At 41.6% G+C, this 27,364-nt stretch overlaps 1 protein-coding gene and 1 long non-coding RNA gene across 2 annotated transcripts in view; one reads left to right on the top strand and one right to left on the bottom strand.

Moving 5' to 3' along the window:
• Window positions 1-26,524, bottom strand: part of LOC146970090 (contactin-associated protein-like 4) — a 209,853-nt gene extending 183,329 nt beyond the window's left edge. The window contains exons 1-2 of the mRNA XM_085804603.1: window positions 26,516-26,524; window positions 26,299-26,374 (exon numbers count right to left, since the gene is read on the bottom strand). Coding sequence (XP_085660729.1) covers window positions 26,299-26,374; window positions 26,516-26,524 — 85 coding nt within the window. The remainder of the gene's footprint in view (window positions 1-26,298; window positions 26,375-26,515) is intronic.
• LOC146970093 (uncharacterized) lies at window positions 6,623-7,179 on the top strand. Its single transcript, XR_015038140.1, has 2 exons — window positions 6,623-6,835; window positions 7,030-7,179. It is a non-coding gene; the product is annotated as an uncharacterized LOC146970093 (long non-coding RNA).
• Window positions 26,525-27,364: the final 840 nt, after the last annotated feature.

The raw sequence follows: 27,364 nt of genomic DNA on the forward strand, positions 1-27,364 counted from the left end.
AATATGGTTTAACGTTGTAAGGATCCATAGGCTCTCTACTCTACACTCTCCACTTTATATTCCTGAGAGCCTCATAATGCATAAACTACTAGACAGCCTTGAAAAATGTTTGTACAGCGCTCTGGAGAAAAAAAAAGTCTGTCTGAGATGAGATTATTCTGAACAATATGATACAAAACACACAAGTATTATATTATAACCAAGGGGGCAGTCGTCGGTCTGAGAAGTGAAGTCACTTCCTCGTTCAACAAGCTGCAATCCCCTCTTCTTCCTCTGGGGGCTGGTGTCAGAAAGCAGCATTCTCCATAGACCCCCATGTTAAAATCACCCACTTTACATCCTCAATAAACATGTTAAAAGCCTGGTGTCAGAACGTTTTCTGGTCTCAACCGATAGTTTCTACCCCCGCACACACTCTGAGGGGGGTGAATTTTTTTTTAACTCTACCGTTTTACTATATTACTGTTCAGGCCGCCATATTTGAGTCACAAAAACAACTCCCCAAAACCAATGGGTGACGTCACGGATGCTACGTCCATATTTTTTGATGGTTATACACTGTATATACAAGTTCCTTTTAAAAGTTGACACAATACCCTGAGATTTCAGAGGGTTAAAAAAAACTTAATCATATTATTGCATTAATGTATTACTGTATTGTGCATTAAACAAACTGACTGAAAAGCAACAACATCCACAGGAAGGTTTTTTCTCCTGCTTGTGAGACTGAGACTGCACTTTATCTGATGCACTTTACGTAAACACTGTGTTCTTAACAGTATTATCTTGGATTTTTGTCTTATTCAGTGCCATATTTCTTATATTTTGATCACAGTCAGTGCACATGCTATTTATATTGTTATCTATAATGATGCGTGTTCCATATGTTTCTATGTTTTATGTTTTATAACTTTATGTGATCTACTGTAATGAGCTGCAACCCAAATTGCCCCTTGGGACATGAAATAAACTGAACCTGAACCTGAACCTGAACATCACAAAGTACTGTTGTGTTTCCATTTGTGTTGTACTGCAGCACAGAGAAGAAACACAAACACAAGCAGCAGATAAAGAGAGATGAGATGGTGCAGAACAGATGATCTATTAGCATCACATGTCAATCAAACTCTCCTTCATAAATACCAGCAGCTATAAAACATGACCAGAATATGAACCTCCTACAGATGGAAGCTACAGTACGAGATGATGATGATGATGCAAATGAGCAGCAGGAGGGAGAGCAGAGAGAGGAAGAAGATGAAGAAATGTGGGTAAGAAAGAGGGAGAGAAAGAGGATAAACAGAAAGACTGTGGATGAAAGGGTGAGATCCAGGTAGAGGAGATGAAGGGGAAACAGGTAGGGAGAGAGAGAGAGGGAGAGATCAGCAGAAGAGGAAGAAAGACAGATGTTTTTTGGGGAGGAAAGATACAGATGGGGGAATGCAGGAAGAGAGAGAGAGAGAGAAGAAAGCCAAGCGAGGGAGGAGAGGACGGAGAGTCAGAAGCAGCAGGAGGAGAGAGGAAGAAGCTGATTGTAGATGTTCTTCCACAGAGGAAGGAAGGAAGGAAGGAAGGAAGGAAGGAAGGAAGGAAGGAAGGAAGGAAGGAAGGAAGGAAGGAAGGAAGGAAGGAAGGAAGGAAGGAAGGAAGGAAGGAAGGAAGGAGAACCATGGTCTGACATTCCTCCACATCTCAACACATCTTCTATTCATCTGTGTTTCCTCTTTAGTTACATTTTTCACCATCGTCGCTTTGAGGTTCAATCATGACGATTTGTTTCCAAACTTTCAGGAGATCCACTGATGAAGTTGTTCAGGTGAGAGAAGAGAAGAGAAGAGGAGAGGAGAGAAGAGAAGAGAAGAGAAGAGAAGAGAAGAGAAGAGAAGAGAAGAGAAGAGAAGAGAAGAGAAGAGAAGAGAAGAGAAGAGAAGAGAAGAGAAGAGAAGAGAAGAGGAGAGGAGAGGAGAGGAGAGGAGAGGAGAGGAGAGGAGAGGAGAGGAGAGGAGAGTGGAGGAGAGGAGAGTGGAGGAAATGTTCTGCAGACACAGCAGGTCAGGTAAGACAAAAGGAAAGAAAAGGGAGAGACAGAGGGAATCAGTGTTGTAGTGTAGGAGAGGACGGAGGACTTTCTCTGCAGTCTGGATCACACACACACACACACACACACACACACACACACACACACACACACACACACACACACACACACACACACACACACACACACACACATAAACACACACCCTCCTCTCCTCCCCTCATCTCCCCTTCACACTCACACACTGACACACAACCTTCAGACAAGCAGCCTGCCAAGTGCAGTTGGCTCAGCGCTCAACGGCGTTTAGAGAGAAACAACAACAACAACAACAACAACAACAGACTGTGAAACCTTCAGGTCACAGGAGTCAAACCAGCAACCTCTCAGTCCTCAACCCAACACACACACACACACACATAGGACACACACACACACATAGGACACACACATATACACACACACACACACACACACACACACACACTTACAGGCTCACTGTGGGCTGGAGTGTGTGACGCTCCCCACGCTGCGCTGAGCGGCCAATTAACCAGAAAACAAAGAGATAACCTTGTTTCATGCGCCCAGTCAGTCAGTCAGTCAGTCAGTCAGACCCACAGCTGAGACTAAACCTGCAGCTCCTCTCATCTGCTGCTTCTGGTCAAACCTAAAAGATTTTTATTTCCCCTACAAGGACTGAGAATCAATAAACACATGAGTGACACGAGCGGGTGGAGGAGTAGAAGTGGAGAGAGAGAGAGAAATACGCACGACTCGTTCAGCTGCTCCACCGCTCATAGTTCGCGGTGTTAAACCTGCAGTTTCTCATGAATATCACATCAAACCGCTTCAACTTCGCCTTTTAGCCTATTTTTATTTCTCTTTCCCCCCCACACACAACCACACAACCACACAACCGAGCACTGATGCGCAACCGATACGCACTGAATCCGGCAGACACAGAAACACCGCCGGAGCTCTCTCTGTCTCTCTGTCTCTCTCTGCCTCATTTAACATAACAAGTGGATAAGACAAGAGAGAGAGAAAAAAAAAAAAACAACTTAAAAACTAAACAAAGCTGCCTGCGGATAACACAACCCGAGCAGGCAGGGACTCGCTGGGTGACGGGAGGATGAAGCCGCGTTCAGAGCAGCTGCTCCGGGGGAAAGTGGCTGCTCACCTTCTGCGGTTGTCCCGGCCGAGCTGGAGAAGAAGGAAGGAAGAAGGAGAAGACGCAGCAGCAGCGCGGTGACCTGAGTGATAGTAATCCAAGCGACTCTTGATTTAGTCCCCAGATCCATGATGATGATGAGGAGGATGAAGAGGCTGCAGAGAAGCCCGGTGGCTGCCGGAGGAGAGAGACGGCAGACCTCTCCTCTCCAGCTCCAAGAGAGATAGAGAGATCTCCTTCTCCTCACACCCCCGACTGGAGCAGAGAGATGGAGGGAGGGAGGGAGGGAGAGAGAAGGAGAGAGAGAGACTTTAACACGGTGTCACAGCTTCAGTACCACCTCCTCTTCCTCCTCCTCCTCCTCTCTCGGTATTTTTTTAGGATCCGCTGCCTGATGAAGACCTATTGATCTCTGTTTGGCAATAATTAAAGCAGAAGTAAGCGATATTTTTGTGTTAATATTAGTCTTAAATAGGGGCAATTTTTACTTTTTGGGGGCCTGAAGGCAAAACAAGCACCCAAATATAAGTTAAAGCAGAAGTAAGGTGAATGTTTGTGTTAATATAAGTCTTAAATAGTTGTATCTTCCGACAGCAATCACTTCTATAGAGTGTTTGGTCTGAAACACGGGTCTGTCAGTCACTCTGCTCTGCTCTGAGCCCAGGAGAAAACTTTCCTTGTATCCTACAACCTTTATCCAATGAGGAGAGAGAACGGCATAAAGGGGCAGTCCTCTCTGTGTGTGCAGCCAAGGGATGCGCCTGAATGTGGTGACGTAGGGACGAGGACCAATAGATCCATGACGAGGGCGGGGGCTGCTAACTCCATCTGCTGACAAGACGTTATGGTGCGTTCAAGGCAACCCGTAACTCGTGTTTTTCCGACCTGTGAAGTGGTACCAGTTCGATCTGGTACGACTTCACGGGTCAGAAGTTACGAGTGGCCGTTATAGTGACTTTCACAGGTAAAACAGGTCGGAGAAACACGAGTGGGTTGCCTGGAACGCTACAAAGTCGTAAGTCGTGACTTGAAGCTGTAATTTACGGTTTCAAAAGCCTGCCTGGAACGCAGCATTAGCCAAAACCACCGGATCGCTTACTTCTGCTTTAAACAGTCAGATTAATAACAGCTGTTTGGTTCAATGTTACACGTGTACACATCTTCAAATCACTTTTTTTTTGTAGCTTAAAGGGATAGTTCACTCAAAATTCAAATTGCACTCATTATCTCCTCCCCCTCATGTGGACTAAGGGCTGGGAGAAGTTTCAGAGTCCTCCGTGGCTTCTCTGAGTTACAGCGGGGCTCCGTGCAGCACTGCATGTCCATATAATGGTTGTGAATGGATACCACTTTTCTTCGTAACAAAAAGACACACCAAAAAACATCCAGATACCTCCATGCTGCTGGTCTGTAATGTCCCTCTTGTATTGAAGCCCCGACATGAGAAATTGTCCCGAAAAAAATTAAATAAGTCTATGTTTCAAGCTTGTTTGTAGCGGAAGCTTCTCGAAGCTCCTCTTCCTGGTCCGTCAGTGCAATTACTGACTCGGCACAAATCTCGCGAGATTTAGGAAGAGGACTTTCCGCTACAAACAAGCTTGAAATATAGTTTTATTTAATTTTTTACAAGACGGACATTACAGACGAGCAGCATGGAGGTATTTGGGTGTTTTTTGGTGTGTCTTTTTGTTACGAAGACAGTTGGTATCCATTTGCAACCGTTATATGGACATGCACTGCTACGCCGAGACCCCCTGTAACTCAGAGAAGCCACGGAGGACTCTGAAACTTCTCCCAGCCCTTAGTCCACCGCAATTTGAATTTTGGGTGATCTATTCTTTTAAAGTCCCAGTGTGTAACTTATTTGTCTTTTTATCAGCAAAAATCAAACCTGTCTTTCATAAATCCGTATTTCCCTGAAGGTGAATCACAGCTGCATCCAAATGAAAGCTTTCTGGTTCCTTAGACTGAGTTGTTACAAGTCGTTACAAACACATAAGTGGGCGACGCACCGAACCGAGGCGGCCATGTTGCATCCTGACCGTAGGTAACCACGGAAACGGCCTGTTAAAACCGTCACCACTGTGTAGTGTGAGGAAGGACGGAGGCACTAGTGTTGCATTCAGGTGCAGCCAGGCAGACGGCCGTCGGCAAACCAACCGGATGTCATTTTACATGATTTTATCACCATGACAACATATTGTCTCGCCTGTATTGTTTTGCCTCGTGCTGGCGGACCACTTGTTTACATAGACGCTTGTTTATCCTGTTACATGCAGCGTCTGTTGTCTGTCTGACGTCTGCCCGATTTCACGTGAATGCAGCATCAAGAATATGTTAAGATATGCAACCGCACCGCTAGATGGGGGTAATACCTACGTATTATACCTTTAACATGCATGCATTTCACAGCCCTTTGGATTCAGAAGAACTATCAAGGATTTTTACCTTGTGTTTCATTTTTACCAGCTTCAGACTAATTGTGATGTTAGAAACATGACTTGTAGCTTGTTAGAGGGAGAGTGGAGGCTCTCTGCCTCCCTCACCGCTGCTGGAACCAAACCTGCGATCAGAGCGGACAGAGCGGACGGGCCAGCGCAGTCTGTGCCACCGCGAGTCCGTGACACAAATGTGTCCCGTATCGTCATCTCTTATGACAGACAGGACGACATAAATGTGCACATCATAACATTTACATGATAATTCATCAATCTACTGATTGATTATCAAAAGCTCGTTGAAAACAACTACACACGAGTCGACAGGAGGAGGGTGAGGAGCAAACAGCGGAGAAGTGACCGGACTAAGGACTTTGATCAACATTACGTCTCTAATTAATTAATTCACTCATAAACTGTGTAATAAGTGGGATAATATAGAGTTAGTCTGTTGTTATAGAGATATAAACCCAGACAGGATGTATGAAACCCTGTCATTTTGTCAAGAAACTGTCATTTCCATCCTGTGGTTTGCATGCTGTCATATGAGGAGACCTGTCACATCGGACACAAATATGGCGGCGGTCCCTTCAACGTGACGTCACTGCAACCCATGAATATCTACTGATCATTACATGATGCAGCTTGATGCAGGAGGTTCTAGATCGTCCTGGACCTTCCTGGTTCTGGAGTCGCCAGGACACTCTCCTCTTTGAATCTAAACAACAACAACAATGATGATGCACTCTGTGACCAAAATGGCTGCTGTCAATTATTTCCCCTCCATCCACGACAACGACGTGGTGGAAAACAAGGACGTGTGGCGTCGCTTTGCCCTCAGACCCAAACACTTCAGCTCTCCATCTCCATCTGCTGCTGCTGCTGCTGCTGCTGCTGCTGCTGCTGCTGACAGAACCACCAGCTCAGAAGAAGCTCAGCAGCTCCAAGCTTCTTCTCCCACAGCCTCCACTACTACAACTACAACTACAACTACAACTACTACTACATCAGCATGGGGCTGTTTGGTTCTGCCCGAGTACCGACCTCTGGACGCCTTCAGCGCCGCGGCTGCAGAGGATCGGGGTTCGGCTTCACAGAGCGAGGACGAGGAGATGTGTGAGCTGCTGATCAGGATGAAGGAGATGGAGCTCCGCTGCATGATGGAAGACACTCCTGTTATCTCGCCACGTAAGAGACAGAGAGAGAAAATCACCTGTGCTGCTGTTAGACAATTTAATAGCCTGGAAAGTCAATAGTGCTTGTTGTTGTTGTGTAAATCATGGAATTAGAGAGTTTGCAGCTCACCTGGCTCATCCTGGAAGCACACAGGAGAAAAGAAGTGATGTTGTAGAGTCTTATTTCTTTCATTTTTGCTGTTTCAGATACTTTTCTGAGGGACATCAAGTGGTACAGGATGAACCAGAGGAGGAGAAAACGGAAATGAAGAGACAGATGGACAAACATCATCGTCACATCTTATTGATTCAATATTTCCAATTACCAGCATTAAATGCTTACAATCTGAAGCACTATACCCAACTGACTACAAACACTTCACTGAATTTAAAGGGGAACTTTGGTTTCACTAACCCTCCTCTCAGCCATGTTCATTTGTTTACAACGAAGCTGACGAGAAATCAATCCATGGAGCGGTGGAGAGCGTTATATGTTACCATGTGTATATCTGTGTAGTCTTATCTGTCATCAACAAGAGATTACGTTTGTGTCACGGTGCCACAGAGCCTCTGATCTTACCAGGTTGGTTTTCAGTCAAGAGACGCTCCATTCTCCCTGGAACTAGTTACTAGTCATTGGTTTAACCAGAACTAGGACTCTGAAACTGGTTCATTAAGGTAAAAATCCTGCGTAGTTCCTCTTTAACTTTTCCTGAACGCAGCTTTGGCACGTCGTAAAGATCTGGAACTTCCTGTGTTGAAGGTTCGTCAGTGTTTGAGTGACTATAATTAATGTAACGTATTCATGGCTGAATACAAAGGAGGCCTTTGGCACATCCCCCCCCCCACTGAGCCCCCCCACCGGGGCGTCTGGGTTCAGCCCCTCTGAGCTGCTGCCAACGTGTGATTCAAACAGTCAGTGGATATGAGTCAAGATAATCAATCAACCTACCAGAGGATAAAGCTGTAGACCCTGATAGCGACAACCTGCTCTGAACTCAGACGATGGTTTCGGGGTGAAACTCAATCAAAACTTCAGCTACATGCATCCGACACTCATTAAAAAGGTCGGTAATTACAACTCTGCAGTATTAACACGGGCTAATTGCTGCTGTCAGGGAAATATTGAATATACTATTATATTTTTTTGCTTCCGGCAAATAAGCATTCACAGGTTATTAACCAATTATCAACCAATTATCAACCAATTCCTCTTTGATTATTAAAGCAACTTTTTCTACATCTCAAAACACAAAGAAATTATAGATTATCAGTCAAATAAGTTTTGTGCAGCATCTGATTCATTCACGCTGCTCCGAGTGGCTGATTATACCGGAGTCACATGTGCAGCACGCAGGATGGATGTGATAATACTCAGCTTTCATTAAGTGGGTCTGAAGATTAAATAACTTATGGTCTTATGGCTCCTGCTAATGCATCTGGGCTGAGCGCTGCTCTTCTCCTCTGACACCCAGTATTAATCTGTGACTCATTTTTAACAGTGCGGGTGGAAAGATGCTAAAACATGCTCGTATATTTGATGCATCATGTGATGTCAGAGCGTCTCAACAAATGTCTACGACAGAAACACCAACACCAGGTGTGTTTCCTTCCACATGTTTACAATTCAGGAATATCAATACCAAAAAAAAACATCCAAGGTGTAAAAGTTGGTGTATCGATAAAAACAAAACACACAAACAAACAAAAAAAAAGAGCAATGGAGGCTGTTGTAGCCATCTGGTTTGCTTAAAACATAATTCTTAGTGGCTGCACAAACACCAGTTATGGTTACATATGTTGACTTTTTGAAATTTTGAAAACAAATGCACATGGCCGAGAGGAGGGTTACTGTAGCAACACAGAGGAAAAGCGACCGGATTTGCATATTTCCCCTTTAACAAATTAAAAGTGCACGCGCCCTCTTGCATCTCGGCAGACAAAGACACACACAGAGAGGACTGCCCCTTTATGCCGTTCTCTCTCCTCATTGGATAAAACTTGTAGGATACAAGGAAAGTTTTCTCCTGGGCTCAGAGCAGAGCAGAGTGACTGACAGACCCGTGTTTCAGACCAAACACTCTATAGAAGTGATTGCTGTCGGAAGATACAACTATTTAAGACTTATATTAACACAGAAATATCACTTATTTCTGCTTTAAATTGGTCTTCAATTGACGGCACACTGAGCTGCAGCCTACAGTATTCACCTTTCAGTCAGCGCAGTATGCCAATAAACAGATAAACATCGGCCACTGGCATTAGTATTTTCTGATGTCAGTCAACAAGGTGAAAATTGGCCGATGCGTCCCTAATAGTGAGCAGGGCCGTTGTCTAGGGGAGAAAGGTGATGATAACTCTAGGGGCCCAGCGCCCAGTGGGGCCCATAAAAAACCCCAGTAGTCTAATCTTTGTATGACTGATTTATTCTGCGTAAGACCCTGACTAATACTCATAGTACACTGTAAAAACTCAACATCTTTCCAAGAATATTTGTCTTATTTCTTGTCCAAATGTCTCATTTCTAGTCAAAACTAATCTCTTTCCACTTAAAATAAGACTCATTACCTAAAAATTAACTTGTTTTTAGATCATTTTCACTTAAATTCACAATAAATAGAAAAATCTGCCAGTGAAAGCAAGTTTTTTGTGCTTGTAATAAGGAAGAAAAACTTGCTCCACTATCAGATTTTTTCTACTTCTCTACATTCCAAGTGAAAATATGCTTGAAAGGAGTAAAAAGTGTCTAAAAACAAGCTACTTTTAATATGATGTGTCTTATTTTAAGTAGAATGAGATTTGTTTTGACTAGAAATGACATTTTGACTAGAAATAAGACAAATATTCTTGCTCAGATACTTGAGTTTTTGCAGTGTAATGCTGCATTAGCATCAAAACAAAGAAGGCTAAATAAAAAACAATAATACACACGTAATCTAAGAAAAAAAAGGAAAAGTTAGGGGGAGGGGCCCACTTTAGTATTCTTTAAGGGGGCCCAGAATTCCTAGCAACGGCCCTGATTGTGAGATTTCTGTTGTGTTTCCATATTTTCCTCTGCTCAAGGTTTGACTGTCGCTCTTGTAATGACATCATCCTGTTGCACCACCAACTGTTTCAACTCCTAATTATGTTCGCAACAGTGATGGCTAGGGGGGAAAAAAAGCACTAAATAGCACAAATGTAGCCTTTTTTATGTTACAATGTGTTATTAATTTGGATGGAAACTGTGTTAGTAGCTCCTTTACAAGCCGAGAGTGAACGCAGCATCGGGTTATTATTACAACAGGTGGGTTAAAGCAACAATGATTCAACGCGCAGCAGGAGTTTTCAGTCCCAATTTGTGTAACACAGAAGCGCCTGGGGACGAGGCGTCACGTTGTCAGATCAGGTCCGGTGCTGGAAACCAGCTGAATTCATCTGAGAGAGAAGAGAAGAGAAGAGAAGAGAAGAGAAGAGAAGAGAAGAGAAGAGAAGAGAAGAGAAGAGAAGAGAAGAGAAGAGAAGAGAAGAGAAGAGAAGAGAAGAGAAGAGAAGAGAAGAGAAGAGAAGAGAAGAGAAGCTTCTGGTTTTCACTGAGCCGAAGATGAACAGTTCAGAAAAACAGAAAACAGAGAGGAGAAGGGAAGGGAAGGGGGGGAGTCAGCGGGGGAGTCAGATAATGAAACCCCACAGAGAGCAACGGACAGCAGGGGAACGGGACGACACACTAACACACACACACACACACACACACAGCCTGCAGCCCTGTGGACACGCTGCACACAGAGAAACCAGCTGCTTGTTTAATGTTCAAATCAGATGGGTGAGAGATCTTCTAATGATCTGAACCTGGGACGAGCCGCGAGGACGAGAAGCAGCAGCGAGCAGCGATCTGGTGGCAGAAAAGATTAGAAACTTAACGCTGCACGCTGAGAATCCAACGCAAACAGACACACACACACACACACACACACAGTGGGAGAGTTAAAGAGATTTGGGTTAAATGGGGGATTAACAGTTTTAGTAACTAGTTTTTGTAAAGTTCTGTATTTCATTGATGGAAAAAAAAACGAAAAATACCAAAAGAAAGGAAAAGAAACTGCACAATTAGAAAGTGGAGCTCACTTGTTGCTGCATCTTTCAGGTCTGATGAAAAAAAATCTCTTGGCAGTCATGAGTGAAACTGAGCCACAAAGGGAGCGAGACAATCCAAAAAAAAAAAATCCTTTTACCTCTACACCTCTACAAGTCATGCTCTCAGAGAAGTGTAAGTGTAAAAGTTTTATTCCACACGTCAAAGACAATAAAGGAAGAACAAACCTGGGTGAAGCATGCTCTCTGCAGCTGCTGCGACCTCATCGGAGGAAAGTTTGGAGGTTTTTGACTGCAACAAAAAGAAAAAGAAAAAGAAAAACCAACATGTGATGACAGCAGGTTAGCAGTAAATAACCACAGGCCTCAAAGACCGACCGATCCAGAAAGACACAGTGTGGAGGTTTAACAGTCTGGGAGTGTGATCGGTGGCACCGCTCCAGAATGACAACATGGCCGAGAAATCAAAGTGACACAGGGAGATAATGGTGGTTTATGTCAGTTGTCCAGCTTCATTTGGACTAAATGTGAGACTGGATGGAGACTTGGGAGTCAGATAAGAAGAAGATCAATGCTATTCTGATGTCAGTCAGGTTGTGTCAAGCACTAGCTCTGAATAAAAACTGTTTTATTATTTTTAAGAAGGGAGAAACAGCTGGTTCTCTTAAAGATGAACTATGCAGGATTTTTACCTTAACTATGCTACATTTTTACCTTAATTAAACAGCTTTGGAGTAACTGTGATGGTTGAATGACTTGTTCCAGTCACTCAAACGCTGACGAACCTTCAACACAGGAAGTTCCAGGTCTTTACGACGTGCCAAAGCTGTGTTCAGGAAAAGTTAAAGGGGAACTATGCAAGATTTTTAGCTTAACTATGCTACATTTTCACCTTAATGAAGCAGCTCCAGCTCCAGAATGGAGGCTCTCTGCCTTCCACTGAGTGTCTCTTGGCTGAAAACCAACCTGGTAAGATCAGAGCCTCCGACCCGTAATCTCTTGTTTATGACATGTAAGAATACACAAATATAAGAGGTAACATCATACATGATATATAACCTTATCCACCGCTCCATGGATTGATTTCTCACCGGTCTCATTGAAAACAAATGCATGGTGAGATGCATAGTGAGATTAGCAAAACAGCAAAAAAGCGAACACACAGATTTCATTTGTAAATTGGTAAATTTGTAGCTTGACATTTACACCCGTCTTGCTTCTGCAGTGATTAAATAAATTAAACAATATCTGCTCCCTACGTGACAATTTTATTTATAATGGGCTTTTACAAAACCTGAAGTTTTAATATCGTTTGGGTTTTAACTGCTGTTGCAGCTTTATGCTCAGCTAGGCGAACCACTATTTATTCTGCTCTGACATTATAATCAATAACATGCAAATCTAAGAATATTGAGCAATATTATTTATTAGCTACGTAATGTTAAAGGAAAAAAAGTACGTTTAATTTTACATTTTTGGTGGTTGTCCTGTTCTTAGACTTATTTTAAGCATATGTTGGTGGGCGAACGTGAACTGTGTACGTTTTGATGAGTGTGTGCGTGAGATGTTTTATGTTTATACCTTGAGTTGTGTGTTTAAGGCAGTGATTTTAAATATCATTATGTATTTATTACAATAAAGTGATGTTAAAATCTTGAATCTGATGATGAGTGGTTTCAAACTTCTCAGCGTATTTCCAAACAGTTGAACGCGACACGGTGCCGGTTCGGGTTCATTTCCCACAGTTTGCTCAGACTGCAGCACCTTCCTGTTGGAGGATGAATGTTGCGTTCAGGTTCATCAGTTAATTAGCGCCTCTGGAGCCCAGATGGTTTCCCTCTCTCACTCGGCCAAATGAGCCGCACTAAAAGTCCCAAAGTGTTCAGAGATTGAATCAATTGTTCAAAGCCTGCTGTTATTTGATTGAGCACTCATTCAGCCGCCGACTCCCAGCGGGGTCCAACGCTACATCCATCCAAAAAATAAATAAATAAAATAAGAAAATCATCCATTTCTCTATGAAAGCGTTCAGAGGAAATGTTCTGCCTCTGACCTGCCAAGTCAGCCGATCAGAAGCCGGCCTCGGTCAGATTTCAAACCAGCGATCCCAGAGAAGAAGAAACACGTTACTTCTGCATCGCATAGTAATTAATGGAGTGTTTTTTCCTTCGCCACGGCAACTAACAAAAAAAAACCAACCAAACAGAGGCCCTCATCAAACTCATCAAAAACACAATCCAACAACTCCACAACGCTCTGGTGGACAAGTTGTGAGCTGCACATTCACCACGCTATGAGATAATAACACAACGTTACCACACAGAGTTGTTTTAGAGGGAAATGCATGTTGCCTTCAGGGGCAGTTTTTCGGCAAACATACATTTGCATCGAAAATGTGCAGCTCACAACTTGTCCACCAGAGCGTTGTGGAGTTGTTGGATTGTGTATTTGATGAGTTTGATGAGGGAAACCAAGAAATCCCATAATGAGCCTCCGTAGCGTAGCTCTGAGCAGCTCATGGCTCTGCTCCGCCGTTCTAAAAACAGCTTGCACCGACAATTAAAGGTAACGAACCTACTGCTATGACTATAGGGACTATGGCAATGGGCCAATATGCCAAAATGTTGAACTATCCCTTTAACTTGCATTGTAGTTTTAATGAAAGCACAACGTTTCGGTCCCTTAGACCTTCGTCAGGTTATGTTTATACTGCATTTAAATTGTTTGACAGCACTGGTCTTCTCCTACACACCTGTCTGCCTTTGTAGATGTGCAGAAGTTTTTAGTGACCTAAGATTCAAGAGAAATGTTCTTATAAAGTTGTCGTGTCTTTGACGTGAGGGCATTTTTACAGCAAATTATTATTTATCACATTCTCCTGGAGATGATATTAAGATGAAAGAAGAAAGACTCAGGTGCATAATTTAAAACAGAGACGCTTCATTTGGAAAGAAATCAACTCCTTTCAGATTCTGTGAACTGTCATGATGATGATTGACAAACTCACTCAGGTAGGAAAGTAAATCTAATGACCTCGGAGCTCTGTTAGCGCCGGTTTTTATTTATCTTCTGTCTGAGTATAAATGCTCCACACAAAACAGTTTGCAGAAAGTTTAGAGACAGGAGCTTAATGCCTTTTGTCAGATTAGTGACTGATAATGAACTCTTTAGTGAAACTCTACATTGAATCAGATGAGCTACAATCCAGAAAACAAAACACAGCACGCTTACAAAGTCATTGTAACTAATCCTGTGAGTTGACTGTTCACCAGCAAACATGTAGAACATCTAGAGCTCCAGGTGAAAGCAGAGGAGAGGAGGATGTTTGGTCGAGTCACAGCCACATTGAGCTCAGTAAAACACTTGTTAGTTGACAACAGAGGCTTTAAAGTCTCTCAGTGTCTCTGACATTTTGCTGATGAATGATCTGAGCTGCAGCCTCGTCTTTTCCTTCACACTTGTTGTATTTATGTTGAATAGCAGATGGAGCGAGCTGGTGACCGACGCTCCCTGACTCTGCTTTATATTCAGAGCTGCTGGAGGCCTGCTGCCCGGCCGGCCGGCCGGTTGGCTCAGACAGAAAAGAAAAGAGCACTCAGAGTTTCTTTCAGAGCGGAGCAGAGATCAAGCTGCTGGAAGCCCGAGGAGAGGCAGTGCATTCTGGGAAACGAGGGCTGGGATGACAAGGCTGCAGCTCAGTGTGTCGTCAATTGAAGACCAATTTAAGTCAAACACCTCTCGGAGTTATAGACACTGTCCATCCTGCTCTGCTTTTCTTTAAAGGTGTACAGAAATGGCCGTTTGTCCTGTTTGTCGCGCCGAGTTGTCACGAGCTGCAACACGAGTTTACCCGAGTAAGGAAAACAAATTTGATTGGTCGTTATGTGTCTCAGGCGTTTGTTTGACGAATGACGGATCCGATATCAGTGGCTGATGAATCGTGTACAGGCTGACGTATAATCCGTGCATCTGCATTATCCAATGTGAAAAAAACTACCACACTTTCATCCCGGATTTACTCAAAAATAGAATTTTGCACAAAGTTTGGCCTACATCGTCTGAAGTATGAGTTATCACATTAATTTTATGATCCAGAGTGGAATCAAATTCAATTTTCTTTTCTGTACAGCTTTAAAGCTTCGGAGCGGAGCATGGGAGCCGGACTGTAAACGTTAATGTTGAACTTCCACATTTAAATCAAGACTGAAATCCAAACGAACAATCGCTCCAAACGAAGTCACATCACAGTCCCTGAAAGAGCAACTCATTCATGTAAACTGCTTCACATCTTTACAGGTGTTTGACCTTTAAACTTCAAATGTTGAGTTGCAGATATTTAGTCAGAATACAAGTCGAAACATTAACAAACATTAAAGCTCTATATCAAAAAATGTAAACTTGTTCTTGTCCGTGAACACGTGAAATACGACTAATCTGAGACCAGTCCTCTCTTCTCTCCTTTTTCACCTTTACGCTTTCTAGTTCCTGTTGTAGTTATTTAGAGATAATGAATTCACACATTTTATTTTATTTTGGCAGAGCAACACAGAAAGTTCCTACTGGGCTTTCAAAGTCACGCAGCGCTGGCCGCCAGCCAGCACACTCTGATAAAACAAACTAGTCTTGTTTCTAGTTTTATGTTTCTCTTTTTATTCGGCCTTCATTAACTGCAGAGGAAGTCTCTTAAAAGGACCCGAAGCAACGTTTAAACTCTGAGACCTTACACATGCCCTGAACCTTTTTCTTCTGGTTAATAAATTATATATTACATCTATTAATTCACCCAAAAAAAACACAGCTCCTGATGATGCAGCAGGACGGAGGGTCTGGCTGTGGGAGGCCGAGTTAACAAACCTGCTCCAAAACTACATGGCGCAGTCGGACAGCGTGAGAAAAAAGCATCGACTCACAGCAGTATATCCTTGAGCATGGCTGCAGCAGGTTTCAAGAATATTTGTCCTATTTCTAGTCAAAATGTCATTTCTAGTCAAAACAAATGTAATTCTACCTAAAATAAGACTCATCACATTAAAAAGTAGCTTGTTTTTAGACACCTTTTTTTTCTTTCTTTTTTTACTTCTTTCAAGCATACAGTATATTCACTTGAAATAAGTAGACAATCTGATAGTGGAGCAAGTTTTTCTTTCTTATTACAAGCACAAAAAACCTACTTTCACTGGCAGATTTTTCTACTTATTTCAAGTGAAAGTTAGTTATTAGTTTGAAACAAGTGAAAATGATCTAAATCAAGTTAATTTTTAGGTGATGAGTGGAAAGAGATTAGTTTTGACTAGAAATTAGACATTTTGACAAGAAATAAGACAAATATTCTTGGAAAGATTTTGAGTTTTTGCAGTGCAGATCCACATGGGCAGCGAGATGTATGCAGCAGCAGCAGCAGCAGCAGAGCCAGGGATGAGCAGGTAAGCTGGGGGGTTTAAGTAGCCCGCCATATTTGGAGGAGGAGAGCGTGTGACTGTCTCTGTCAAACATTGCACACTCCCGCATTCTCTCCAGAGCAGAAACCATCATCAAGGACAATTCACACCCAGGTCATCATCGGTTTGAACTGTTGCCCTCTGGCAGGCGTTATAGGTCCACCAAATCCAGAACCACCAGATTTACAAACAGCTTTTTCCCAAATGCCATAACACACTTAAACAAACACAGATGACAACCCCCCCAGCCACCCTCTCATTCATGAACATTTACGGTTGCACTTTGCATTTCTTGCACTTTCTGTATTGATGTTGTTGGTTTTATTTATTGTTTTATTGCTTTTACTATTTTACTATTTATTGATTGCATACCAAGTGGAGTAGCAACATCATTTCATTGTACTGATGTATAATGACAATAAAGGCTTTCAATTCAACTTTCAATCAGCTGATCAGGACTGAGTTGTCTGCCTGAACTACAGTAGCTCCACAGGCTTCGCATCACTAAGTCCCAAAGGGAAATTCATACAACTTGTTCTTCCTTTTGCTGCTTTCTAGCTTTTCATGAATTTCTGTATTTGCCCAAATCGCCATCAAACACTACGTTTCTTCAGCAGACCACAACAAATTATTTTTCTCCAGGTTGTCAGTCGCTGTCCTCTCCTCTCCTCTTCTCTGCTCGTCCTCACAGTTTATAATAATACAAAGACACTGATGATGCCACAGTTCACAGGGAAGAACCAACTATTTCTTCTTTTCTGGTTCTGAACCTGTTGTTGTTGTTTTCAGTCTGAACGAGCCGGCCGGGTCAAACTTGGGTTAGGGAACCAGAACCGGTACAAACCCATATCAGTGAGGTTTCCCCCGTCCTCTGCTGCCTGTTACAATACACCCTGACCTCTCTGCTTCACACCTCGTCTTGACCGGCTGGCCCAGTCAACAGGAACTGTCTGCAGTGGAATTAAAGGACAATTCCAGGCGAATTCAACTTGGGGGTGTATATTCCTATCATTTTAGGTCTAAAAGAAGGAATCTGAAGATTTTCAGTTTACTGTCTCCTGTTTTGCGGTAGTTGTGTCTGTCCCCGCATCGCCACGGCAGCAATGAATGGGAGCAGATTGAAGTTCTGCTGCTTAGGCTGTTTCCAGCCCTCAAAGCCGCTATTTTTTTCCACAGACAGCGTCAGATGGCTACTCAAACATGCACCCAGAAGTTTTTTTTACTTGAAGCAAGTAAAGAGTTGATATTCCTGTGTTTATGACACAAACGGGAGCTTCCCACTGCACCTGAACACACCGAGCGTCAACTTGGGTCTCACGCGAGACTCTGGGAGACTTTGAATTAGATCTAGTTTTACAAACATGTCGGCTTGTTGAAGTAAATAAACTTCTGGCTGCATGTTTGAGTCTCCATCTGATGCTGTCTGTGGCTTTGAGGGATGGAAACAGCCTAAACAGCGGAACTTCCATCCACTCCCATTCATCGCTGCCGTGGCGACGCGGGGACAGACACAACTACCGCAAAACAGGAGACATTAAACTGAAAATCTTCAGATTCCTTCTGTTAGACCTAAAATGTTAGGAACATACACCCCCGAGTTGAATTCACCTGGAATTGTCCTTTAATGAAAACCAAGAGGTAGATCTACGCTTATAAACCCAAATGACTTGGACATCCCTCTTCTGCCCTGCGTTTAATAAGTGACTTTAAAGGCTGGAACAAATGCCCGCTGCGTGACGGTACCAGCGATATTCTGTATCAGCTTCCCGCAGCTCTTCATTGAAGCCATGATTCATTAAAATTACATGATGTTCCCACTGAGAGCCCACGTTTTTATTTTTTTACGGCAGCACCATAGTATTCCAGATGACTTGTGTATCATTTTACAGCCATTATGCTCCAGATTCATCCAGACATGTTCGCCTTCGTCTTTAGAAACCCCCGGGCTCTGCATTAGAATTTAAAATTAATCTCAGTGGGTCTGAACAGTGTTTTGGCTGCACGGCATGAATCTGTATCGACGCTCACAGGTGCATCAGTGCATTTCAAAAGGTTAAAAAAAACAACAACAACAAGAAAAAAACAAGTAAAAAAGATATTTTTCTTTTTTTTATCAGTTCAAGTGGGAAAACAGTTTTTGATTTGCAAATAAAAAAAAGGATAAAAATAATAATTCTAATAAAGGCTTTCAATGACATAGCAGTTTCCGAATGTTGCCATGGTGAATACGCAGAGACAAGGTCGAGTATCAGTGAAGTGTCATTTTAAAGAAGAGGCATTTTAGTCACAAAAAAAACCCCTTCAGAATGAATTGGTTTTTCATTGTCTCCTTTCTCTTCTGACGTCTTCTTTAAAATGCACTTGTACGAGACATAAACGGTCTCAGTCTCAGTTTCAATGCACTTTGAAAACGTCAAACTGTCCCTTGACTCACGAGGGTTTAAACAGGGTCAGAATGTGGCACAGGTGGAAAAACCTGCAGCGACCGGAGCAATATGTGGATCGAAATTTGGACTGATGGGAAGTAGGTGGATAAGAAGCCAGCAGAGTTTGTTTTTTTTTAAACTTTCAAACAGGCCATTTATTACAAATATCTGTTTAGTTTTATTGTTTTTTTTAAAAGCAAATAAACATCGACCTGTATCTCTTATTTGTCTTTTTTGTGTTGTATAAAATACAAAAAAAGGTCATTGAATACCCGGCTTCTTTTCCTCAATACAAAACTCTATTTTCAATACAAAATAAACTATTCTGTGTTACACTGGAAGAACCAGAAGACCCAAAACAAATGTTACGCTAAACATCATCCAGATTCATTGTACTGACCAACAAATTCCTTGAAATAGATAAAGTAGGGGAGAGCGGGTCCGTGTACCTTTTGTCAGTTTGATATTCCGTTTTAATAAAAAAACGGGAAAACGGAAATACCGTGGTTTTTTCCTTTTTTCCTTTTCAAACAAAAACCAATAAATGAAAAAACAGAGTCGTTTTTCCGTTTTTGGTTTTCTGAATCAAAAACGAAAAACGAGAAAACCACAGTCAAATAACGGCCCGAATTTGGTTTTTGTAAATTCATTTGTTCGTTTTTCGTTTCATGTTTATCAATATAACGGCGGGCAGAACGGAAGCGGAAGTGAAACGTAATAACTTCAAAATAAAAGCGTGCTTATTTTCATACAGACTACCGTTTTCTTTGTACACTCTTTTTTTTTTTTTTTTTTACAGATTATGCTCGATATAGCCTACATTTATTTCAGTGAACTAAAGTATAGGCCATGTACTAGTGGTGTGTGTGTGTGTGTGTGTGTGTGTGTGTGTGTGTGTGTGTGTGTGTGTGTGGTGGGATGATACGTCACCAAGCGTAGTAAAATCAGCTGTTCTTCACCTGTGACCTGCTATTTTAGCTTATCGACATTCCTCTGGAGCTCAGTTTTTATTGTTGAAGCGCGTCCGGCCCTATTAGCCATTAATTGTTCCATCCATAGTCGCCCTAACAAGTAGGTTATTTTTAGCTGAGTGTGAATGCATATTGTGGGAAAGTTTTACCCTGCGAACGTCACCAGCAGAGGTCCCCATCACACACAAAATAAAAGTAGCGTGCTGCTTACTTTCATACAGCCAAACGTTCACTTTATAGCCTAGCTACAGCCCTACACCAACGTTAAAGGTACCATCCCGGGCGGCTGGATTTACTGGACTAACGATTTATTTTTCGAATCGCACACCCGCCCCTCCGTCCTATCAGGAATCACAAAAACCACGCCCCCATTGCTCGGCTCCAGCGCGTGTTCATTGCAGCCGGAGACTGTTGTATGTACTGCACCACAAGCAGGGCATCAGAGCGGCTACAGCAGGCTGCCGCTGTCATGTTCTTCTATGGGACAGACAGCACTGAGCTTGCTTTTGAACGGTAAAATATTAAAAAATAAATTGTACAAAGGTACATTTACAACTGTTACTGAATTATTGTACATAAATGTCAGTTCTCAAACAAAAGGCAAAATCTTTTTGCTTCAAGGTTTTATTTGTCAAGATTAGCCTGCCCTACAGTAAAAATACCTACATAGAATAAAAAGAGGAGTAAAGCAATATATTAAGTGGGAATATATAGGCTATATTTAACCCACATAGTTTTAAACAACGTTCAAAACACACACAGCCAGCACAACTAAGCACAAAGCCCGCTAGCTTAATGCTAACGTATAATGCAAAACCTCATAGACGGGCTAACAGAAATTAGCCCGCGGCAACCGACAGTAGCTGCATAAAAAATAGCAGCATACATAAAATAAAAGAGGAGTATTAAGCGGTAATATATATATTTAAGCTTCAAAGATGTTCAATCAAACCCACATAGTTTTAAACAACGTTCAAAACACACACAGCCAGTATCACAACTAAGCATAAAGCCCGCTAGCTTAATGCTAACGTATAATGCAAAACCTCATAGACGGGCTAACAGAAATTAGCCCGCGACAACCGACTGTAAAACTGCATAAAAAATAACAGCATACATAAAATAAAAGAGGAGTATTAAGCGGTAATATATATATTTAAGCATCAAAGATGTACATAGTTTTAAACAACGTTCAAAACACACACAGCCAGTATTACAACTAAGCATAAAGCCCGCTAGCTTAATGCTAACGTATAATGCAAAACCTCATAGACGGGCTAACAGAAATTAGCATTGTGGCAACCGACAGCCAATAAAGCTGCTAAAAGCTGTTTTAATTCTGGCTTTAGCACTGTTAACACGTCACAGTTTAATCCAGAGTCTGTGGTCAGTTTATAACCTTTGTTAGGAAATTTGCTCCGTTGTTTGGGAGAAGTGCAGAGTCTGTGTGAGCCCCCAGTACAGGGACCATGGCAGCTGTCACAGCAGCAGCAGCCACTCCACTGAGCTGATCTGCCGGGCGACCTCAGCAATCCCGAGGGAGAAAACGAGCCAAGTAACTTCTGACGGTCTTTCATACTTTCAATAAAAGTGTTAGGTTTTTGGGTGGTGGTTGATTAGGAGGTGCAGTTGGAGGTCGGATATCCGGCTGGTCCTTTAGCTGTGCCATGACGAATTCCTAGCTTTCTAGCTGCTGGCTGGCTGGCTGTGATGTACTGTGAAAAAGTGTAGCTACAATCAAAGTGCTTGCATAAGCAGAACAGCGTGCACGTTGACTGACAGACGGGCCATCCAACCAAAGTTGTCTGAGACTAATTTGATTGGTCGGCCAAATTTTAGTCCCTACTCCTTACACAGATGACCAAATTTCGTCATTGATATGTCAAACCACTAATAGCATCAATTACTGTCTAATACTTAACCGATATACTCAGATTTTTATATTTTTGCCACAAAATGAGCCGCCCGGGATGGTACCTTTAATTAAGCATTATACAACAGTTAGTTCCGACCATGAGTGCTGATATACAGTATAACAGCAGTGGGACTTTTTACAGGCATTATCACTCCGCTGTTCAGCTGGACAGTCCACCGGCAAAGCTAGCGCTAGTTTAGAATCAAGCGAGATGACTTCCGGTTTTCAAAATAAGACGAGGATAATACGGAGGCAATCGAGGTGTGTGTGTGTGTGTGTGTGTGTGTGTGTGTGTGTGTGTGTGTGTGTGTAACCATTGTTTATTGGCTGTTAGGCTACAGTGTAATGAGGTGTTTTCAACACTTTTTTTCACATCATTAAAGCAGAAGTAAGGGGAATGTTTGTGTTAATATAAGTCTTAAATAGTTCTATCTTCCGACAGCAATCACTTCTATAGAGTGGTGGTTACACCTATCAGGGCCTAATGCATTTTAAACAGGAAAAAGGCCTCCAGTTTTACTGTACAGTAACATCACTTTGGTTCATAACTTCTCTCAATACTTGGTACAGTTGACTTCAGGACCACGCTGGCTACTTCCTCAGTCATGATCAAACATTTTTACTGTATCATTTTGGAGAAATTAAGCCTCAAATTTGCATCTTTAGCTTCTTTTAAACAGGAAAAAGGCCTAATACTCCACATTTACTGTACAGTAACATCACTATGGCCCATAAGTTCTGACAATGGTTGGTAGAGTTGACTTCAGGAGTATCCTGGCTACACCCTCCGTCATTTTCAAACATTTTTAATGTATCATTTTGGAGAAATTAAGCCTAGAAGTTGTCTTTCCTTGGACTTGCACTGGAAAAGCTCTGTCATTTTAGAGAAATTAAGCCTCTAAATGAGAATAAATACCGAGCATAAGGCCTCTTTCTATGTAAAAATGGAACTGTATAGCTGAATTTCTCTAAAATGATGCAGGAAAAATGCTTAATAGTGGATCAGTGGGTTGTAAGGATGGTCCTGGAAACAACTCTATCAACTTTTGTCAAAAATTATGTATCATAGGGATTTTACATTTGCGTGAATATTGAGCAAAATTAATGGATTCATTTCTCAAAAATTATACAGTCCAAATACTTGACACTGCATGGGTGAGTAGTCAGGATATTCCCGAGGTCAACACTAACCATTGTCAGAACTTTAGGCCAAAGTGATATTACTGTACAGTAAAGATGGAACATTAGGCTTTGCAAAACTTTTTTTTTTTTTTTTTTTTTACAAATTTGAGGCTTAATTATTCTAAAATGATACAGTAAAATGTTTGATATTGAGTGAGGGAGTAGTCAGGATGGTCCTGAAGTCAACTGTACCAACCATTGTCCGAACTTATGCACCAAAGTGATGTTACTGTAGGCCTACAGTCAATATGGAGTATTAGACCTTTTTGTCTTGTTTAAAAAAAGCTAAGAATGCAACTTTGAGGTTTAATTTCCCCAAAATGATACAGTAAAAATGTTTGATAATGACTGAGAAAGTAGCCAGGATGATCCTGAAGTCAACTTTACCAAGTATTGACAGAACTTATGGACCAAAGTGATGTTATTGTACAGTAAAATGGAGTATAAAGCCTTTTTTCCTGTTTAAAAGAAGCTAAAGATGCAACTTTGAGGCTTAATTTCTCCAAAATGATACAGTAAAAATGTTTGATATTGAGTGAGGGAGTAGCCAGGGTGGTTCTGAAGTCATCTGTACCAACCATTGCCTGAACTTATGGACCAAAGTGATGTTATAGTACAGTAAATAAAGAGTACAAGGCCTTTTTGTCATGTTTAAAAAAAGCAAAAAATGCAACTTTGAGGCTTCATTTTTCCAAAATTATACATTAAAAATGTTTGATATTGAGTGAGGGAGTAGCCAGGGTGGTCCTGAAGTCATCTGTACCAACCATTTCCTAAACTTATGGACCAAAGTGATGTTATAGTACAGTAAATAAAGAGTATAAGGCAATTTTTCCTGTTCAAAAAAAATAAAATCAAAAAATGCAACTTTGAGGCTTAATTTCTCCAAAATCATACAGTAAAAATGTTTGGTAATGACTGAGGAAGTAGCCAGCGTGGTCCTGAAGTCAACTGTACCAAGTATTGACCGAACCTATGGACCAAAGTGATGTTATTGTACAGTAAATATGGAGTATAAGGCCTTTTTCCTATTTAAAATTCATTAAGCCCTGTTAGGTGTAACCTCACACACACACACACACACACATACACACACACAGACACGCCTGTAAACTCATGGTCGGAACTAACTGTTGTATAATGCTTAATTAACGTTGGTGTAGGGCTGTAGCTAGGCTATAAAGTGAACGTTTGGCTGTATGAAAGTAAGCAGCACGCTACTTTTATTTTGTGTGTGATGGGGACCTCTGCTGGTGACGTTCGCAGGGTAAAACTTTCCCACAATATGCATTCACACTCAGCTAAAAATAACCTACTTGTTAGGGCGACTATGGATGGAACAATTAATGGCTAATAGGGCCGGACGCGCTTCAACAATAAAAACTGAGCTCCAGAGGAATGTCGATAAGCTAAAACATAGCAGGTCACAGGTGAAGAACAGCTGATTTTACTACGCTTGGTGACGTATCATCCCACCTGACAAACTGACAAAAGGTACACGGACCAGAGCGGGGCACAACCTAACAGATTTTGTTTTGGGTAAATACAGATGTATTTGAGTTAGATTTTATTTTTTTACACAAGCAACATACACATCTCTACTACAAATGAGCACTGGAAGTTTGTTTCTAGAACTTACCATTCTTTTACAATTTCACCACAGATGGAGGAAGTGAAACGTTTGGTTGTTTTTATCAAGGGTGCAAACCCGTCACACACTGTTTTGTTTTTATTTTTATTTAATTTTCATCTTAATTTTTATTTATGTTTTGTGTAATTTATTTGTTATGATTGTGCTTGCTCAGTTTTTTGACGAGGTGACAAAATCATGGAAGGAAAAAAAAATAATAGGCCTATATATATTATTTTTTAATTATTAATAATTCAAATTATTATGGACACTAATGACCTATTTTGCATTTAAAACGGCTATTTTCGCCAAAAGGTGAAGTTTGCACCCCTGTTATGTCGAAGACTACATGAGGGGTTAGTTGTAACACAGTGTTACAACTAACCCCTCATGTAGTTTTTTTACTCTTGCCTAGCTAGCACTGGCTAGGAGCTAGCTATAAGCTTTAGCATGGTACCATTTCTTAGCTAAGAAAACGCTGAAAAAGATGATATAAGAATGGTTTTGGGGACTTGCACACATGCTTCAGCAATCAAAAAACTAGCGATATGGAAAAATATACTTTCATGGCGCTAAAACACACTTTCGCGCAAATCGCAGCGGGATCTTCTGAAACTCCTCCACATAAAAGTGCTAACTAATACGGACCTGTGGCCGGAAGTAAGTCCAGAGTAGTTTTTTTATTCCTCAAAGTGCATCTGGAGACCCGGGAGGTCGGTTCGTAGTCCAGCCAAAACTTTGTATGAGAGTCAGTAGCGCCAGACACAAAAACGTCCATAAAACTACACAAAAACCATTTAATATTCCTCCTCACTGCTCGTCCACTGCAATCCAAGTGTCCTGAAGGGAGATAGTCCAGAGTTTACTGGAAACAACGTCATTTAGGACATTTTTACAGCCTAAACAGTCCTGTATTGAATTTTTCTGGGGCACGTGAACGTCAGAGCGCAATACAGGACTGTTAAGGCCGTAAAAATGACGTTGTTGCGAGAAAACTCTGGACTATCTCCCTTCAGGACACTTGGATTGCAGTGGACGAGCAGTGTGGAGGAATATTAAATGTTTTTTATGTAGTTTTATGGACGTTTTTGTGTCGGGCCCTATTGACTCTCATATAAAGTTTTCGTTTAGTTTAGTTTATTTATTTATTTCATTCATTTATCGAGCATAAAAACAAAGAATAAAATTAACTCTTGAATGAAAGGGAGCAGAAAGAAGCAAACTTATATAGTCTACCCCTTGTTACAAAGAATTAATTCACAAATTAGATAATACCTACAGTTTTCATTGGACTAGGAAATGGCCTCCTGGGTCTCCAGATTCACTTTGAGGAATAAAAAACTACTCCGGAGTATTCATCAGCATGAGGGGGAGTCACTAATGACTGAATTTCATTTTTTGGTGAACTATTCCTTTAAGACACAAAGTCGTAGACCATATCTGATCAGATCCATGAAGTTGAGGGAATGAACAGCTCTTATATATTATCTCCACGTCCTCCTCCAGATATCAATCCTCTGACGATCGACGATTAATCCAAGTCCTTATCTGAAGAAATTAAATCTAAGAATATCTAATATTAATCAGGGATTGACAAAAACACCTCAGAGCCATGCTGCACTTCAACGGCTATAATTACCTCTGCCGTCTGGATTTAATGAACTTCAGTGAGAATTAATGACCAAAAAAAAAAAAAAAATTCTTCTGCTTGGTCAAACCAGACTTGCCCTTTTTTTTTTTTTTTTTTTTTCAGGTGGCGTGTGTGTGAAGAGCGAAGAGGCCGATTGTTAGTGAGAGTTAGAGAGCCGCGGGTCTGGATAACTCGGCGTTGTTTAATCCTTACCTGACAGATGGAGTGAAGAGCCCGCAGGCTGCCGGTCAGATGATGAAGACAGCAGCAGGTTTCCTGGCTGAGTGGACTACAGATGAGCTGCTCCTCATCTCATCTGAGCCAGTGGAAGAGGTGAAGTTCTGTTGAGCTAAGAGCAGATACACGTCATTATTTTGTTAAAATAACGTCAGGACATATCTGTTACTGCAATTTAGGACTCTTTTCTAACCTGGCACATGGAAACTACAGTATTATTTAGAGAAAAAAAAATCAATACTTATAGAATAATAAAATTTAGGGATCGACCGATATGTTTTTTTTTTTTTAAAGTCAATACTGATTATCAGTAATCAAGGAAACCAATAACTGATATTCGTTTGCAGTAAAAATTAAAATTTTGGTGTCAAAATTTAGAATAACACACCTGAGTAGAGGTCTTCGGAAAAACCCGACAACCCGAGTTTGTCTCGGGGCTCTTATTGTGAAAGGCTCGGGGCTCTTATTGTGAAAGGCCGGGTCCTACAGTACCCGAGAGGACCCGGCGATTGGCTGTCACAGCTGTCAATCACCCCCCCCCCCCCCCCGGTTCGGGTTCGGAACTCATATTTACAATAACAGCTCGGGTCCAGTCGGGTCCGGGTACAATTTTCTCGAGTCCATTTGGGTTCGGGTCAAATTGGACCCGTGAAGACCTCTACACCTGGGATTAGACTGAATATTGACAATCTGTATTAAAAACGAATAACACAAATCAAAGCTAAAGAAGCACATTTTAAAATCAATTAAATTTTTCGGTAATCTGTGAAAAAATCATCATAAAAATTCCAAAAATCAGCTGACATTATCAGCCATGCTAATAATCGATTGATTCCTAATACAATTATTCATTATCATTGTACAAGACCTGAGAGTATCATTCAGATGTGTAGACTAGAAAACACTGACAAGGAGAGAAAGAGATGACCCTCAAAGGTCGGTGGTCTAACAAAAAATAAAAACATTACAGTTAATGTCAACAACTCAACTACTCCAGACCTCAGCTGACACATCCTTGAGAGATCTGAGTTGGACCTCGTAG

The sequence above is a fragment of the Trachurus japonicus genome, chromosome 17 (assembly GCF_045865225.1).
Source record: "Trachurus japonicus isolate A0001 chromosome 17, Traja_1.0".
Lineage (NCBI taxonomy): Eukaryota > Metazoa > Chordata > Actinopteri > Carangiformes > Carangidae > Trachurus > Trachurus japonicus.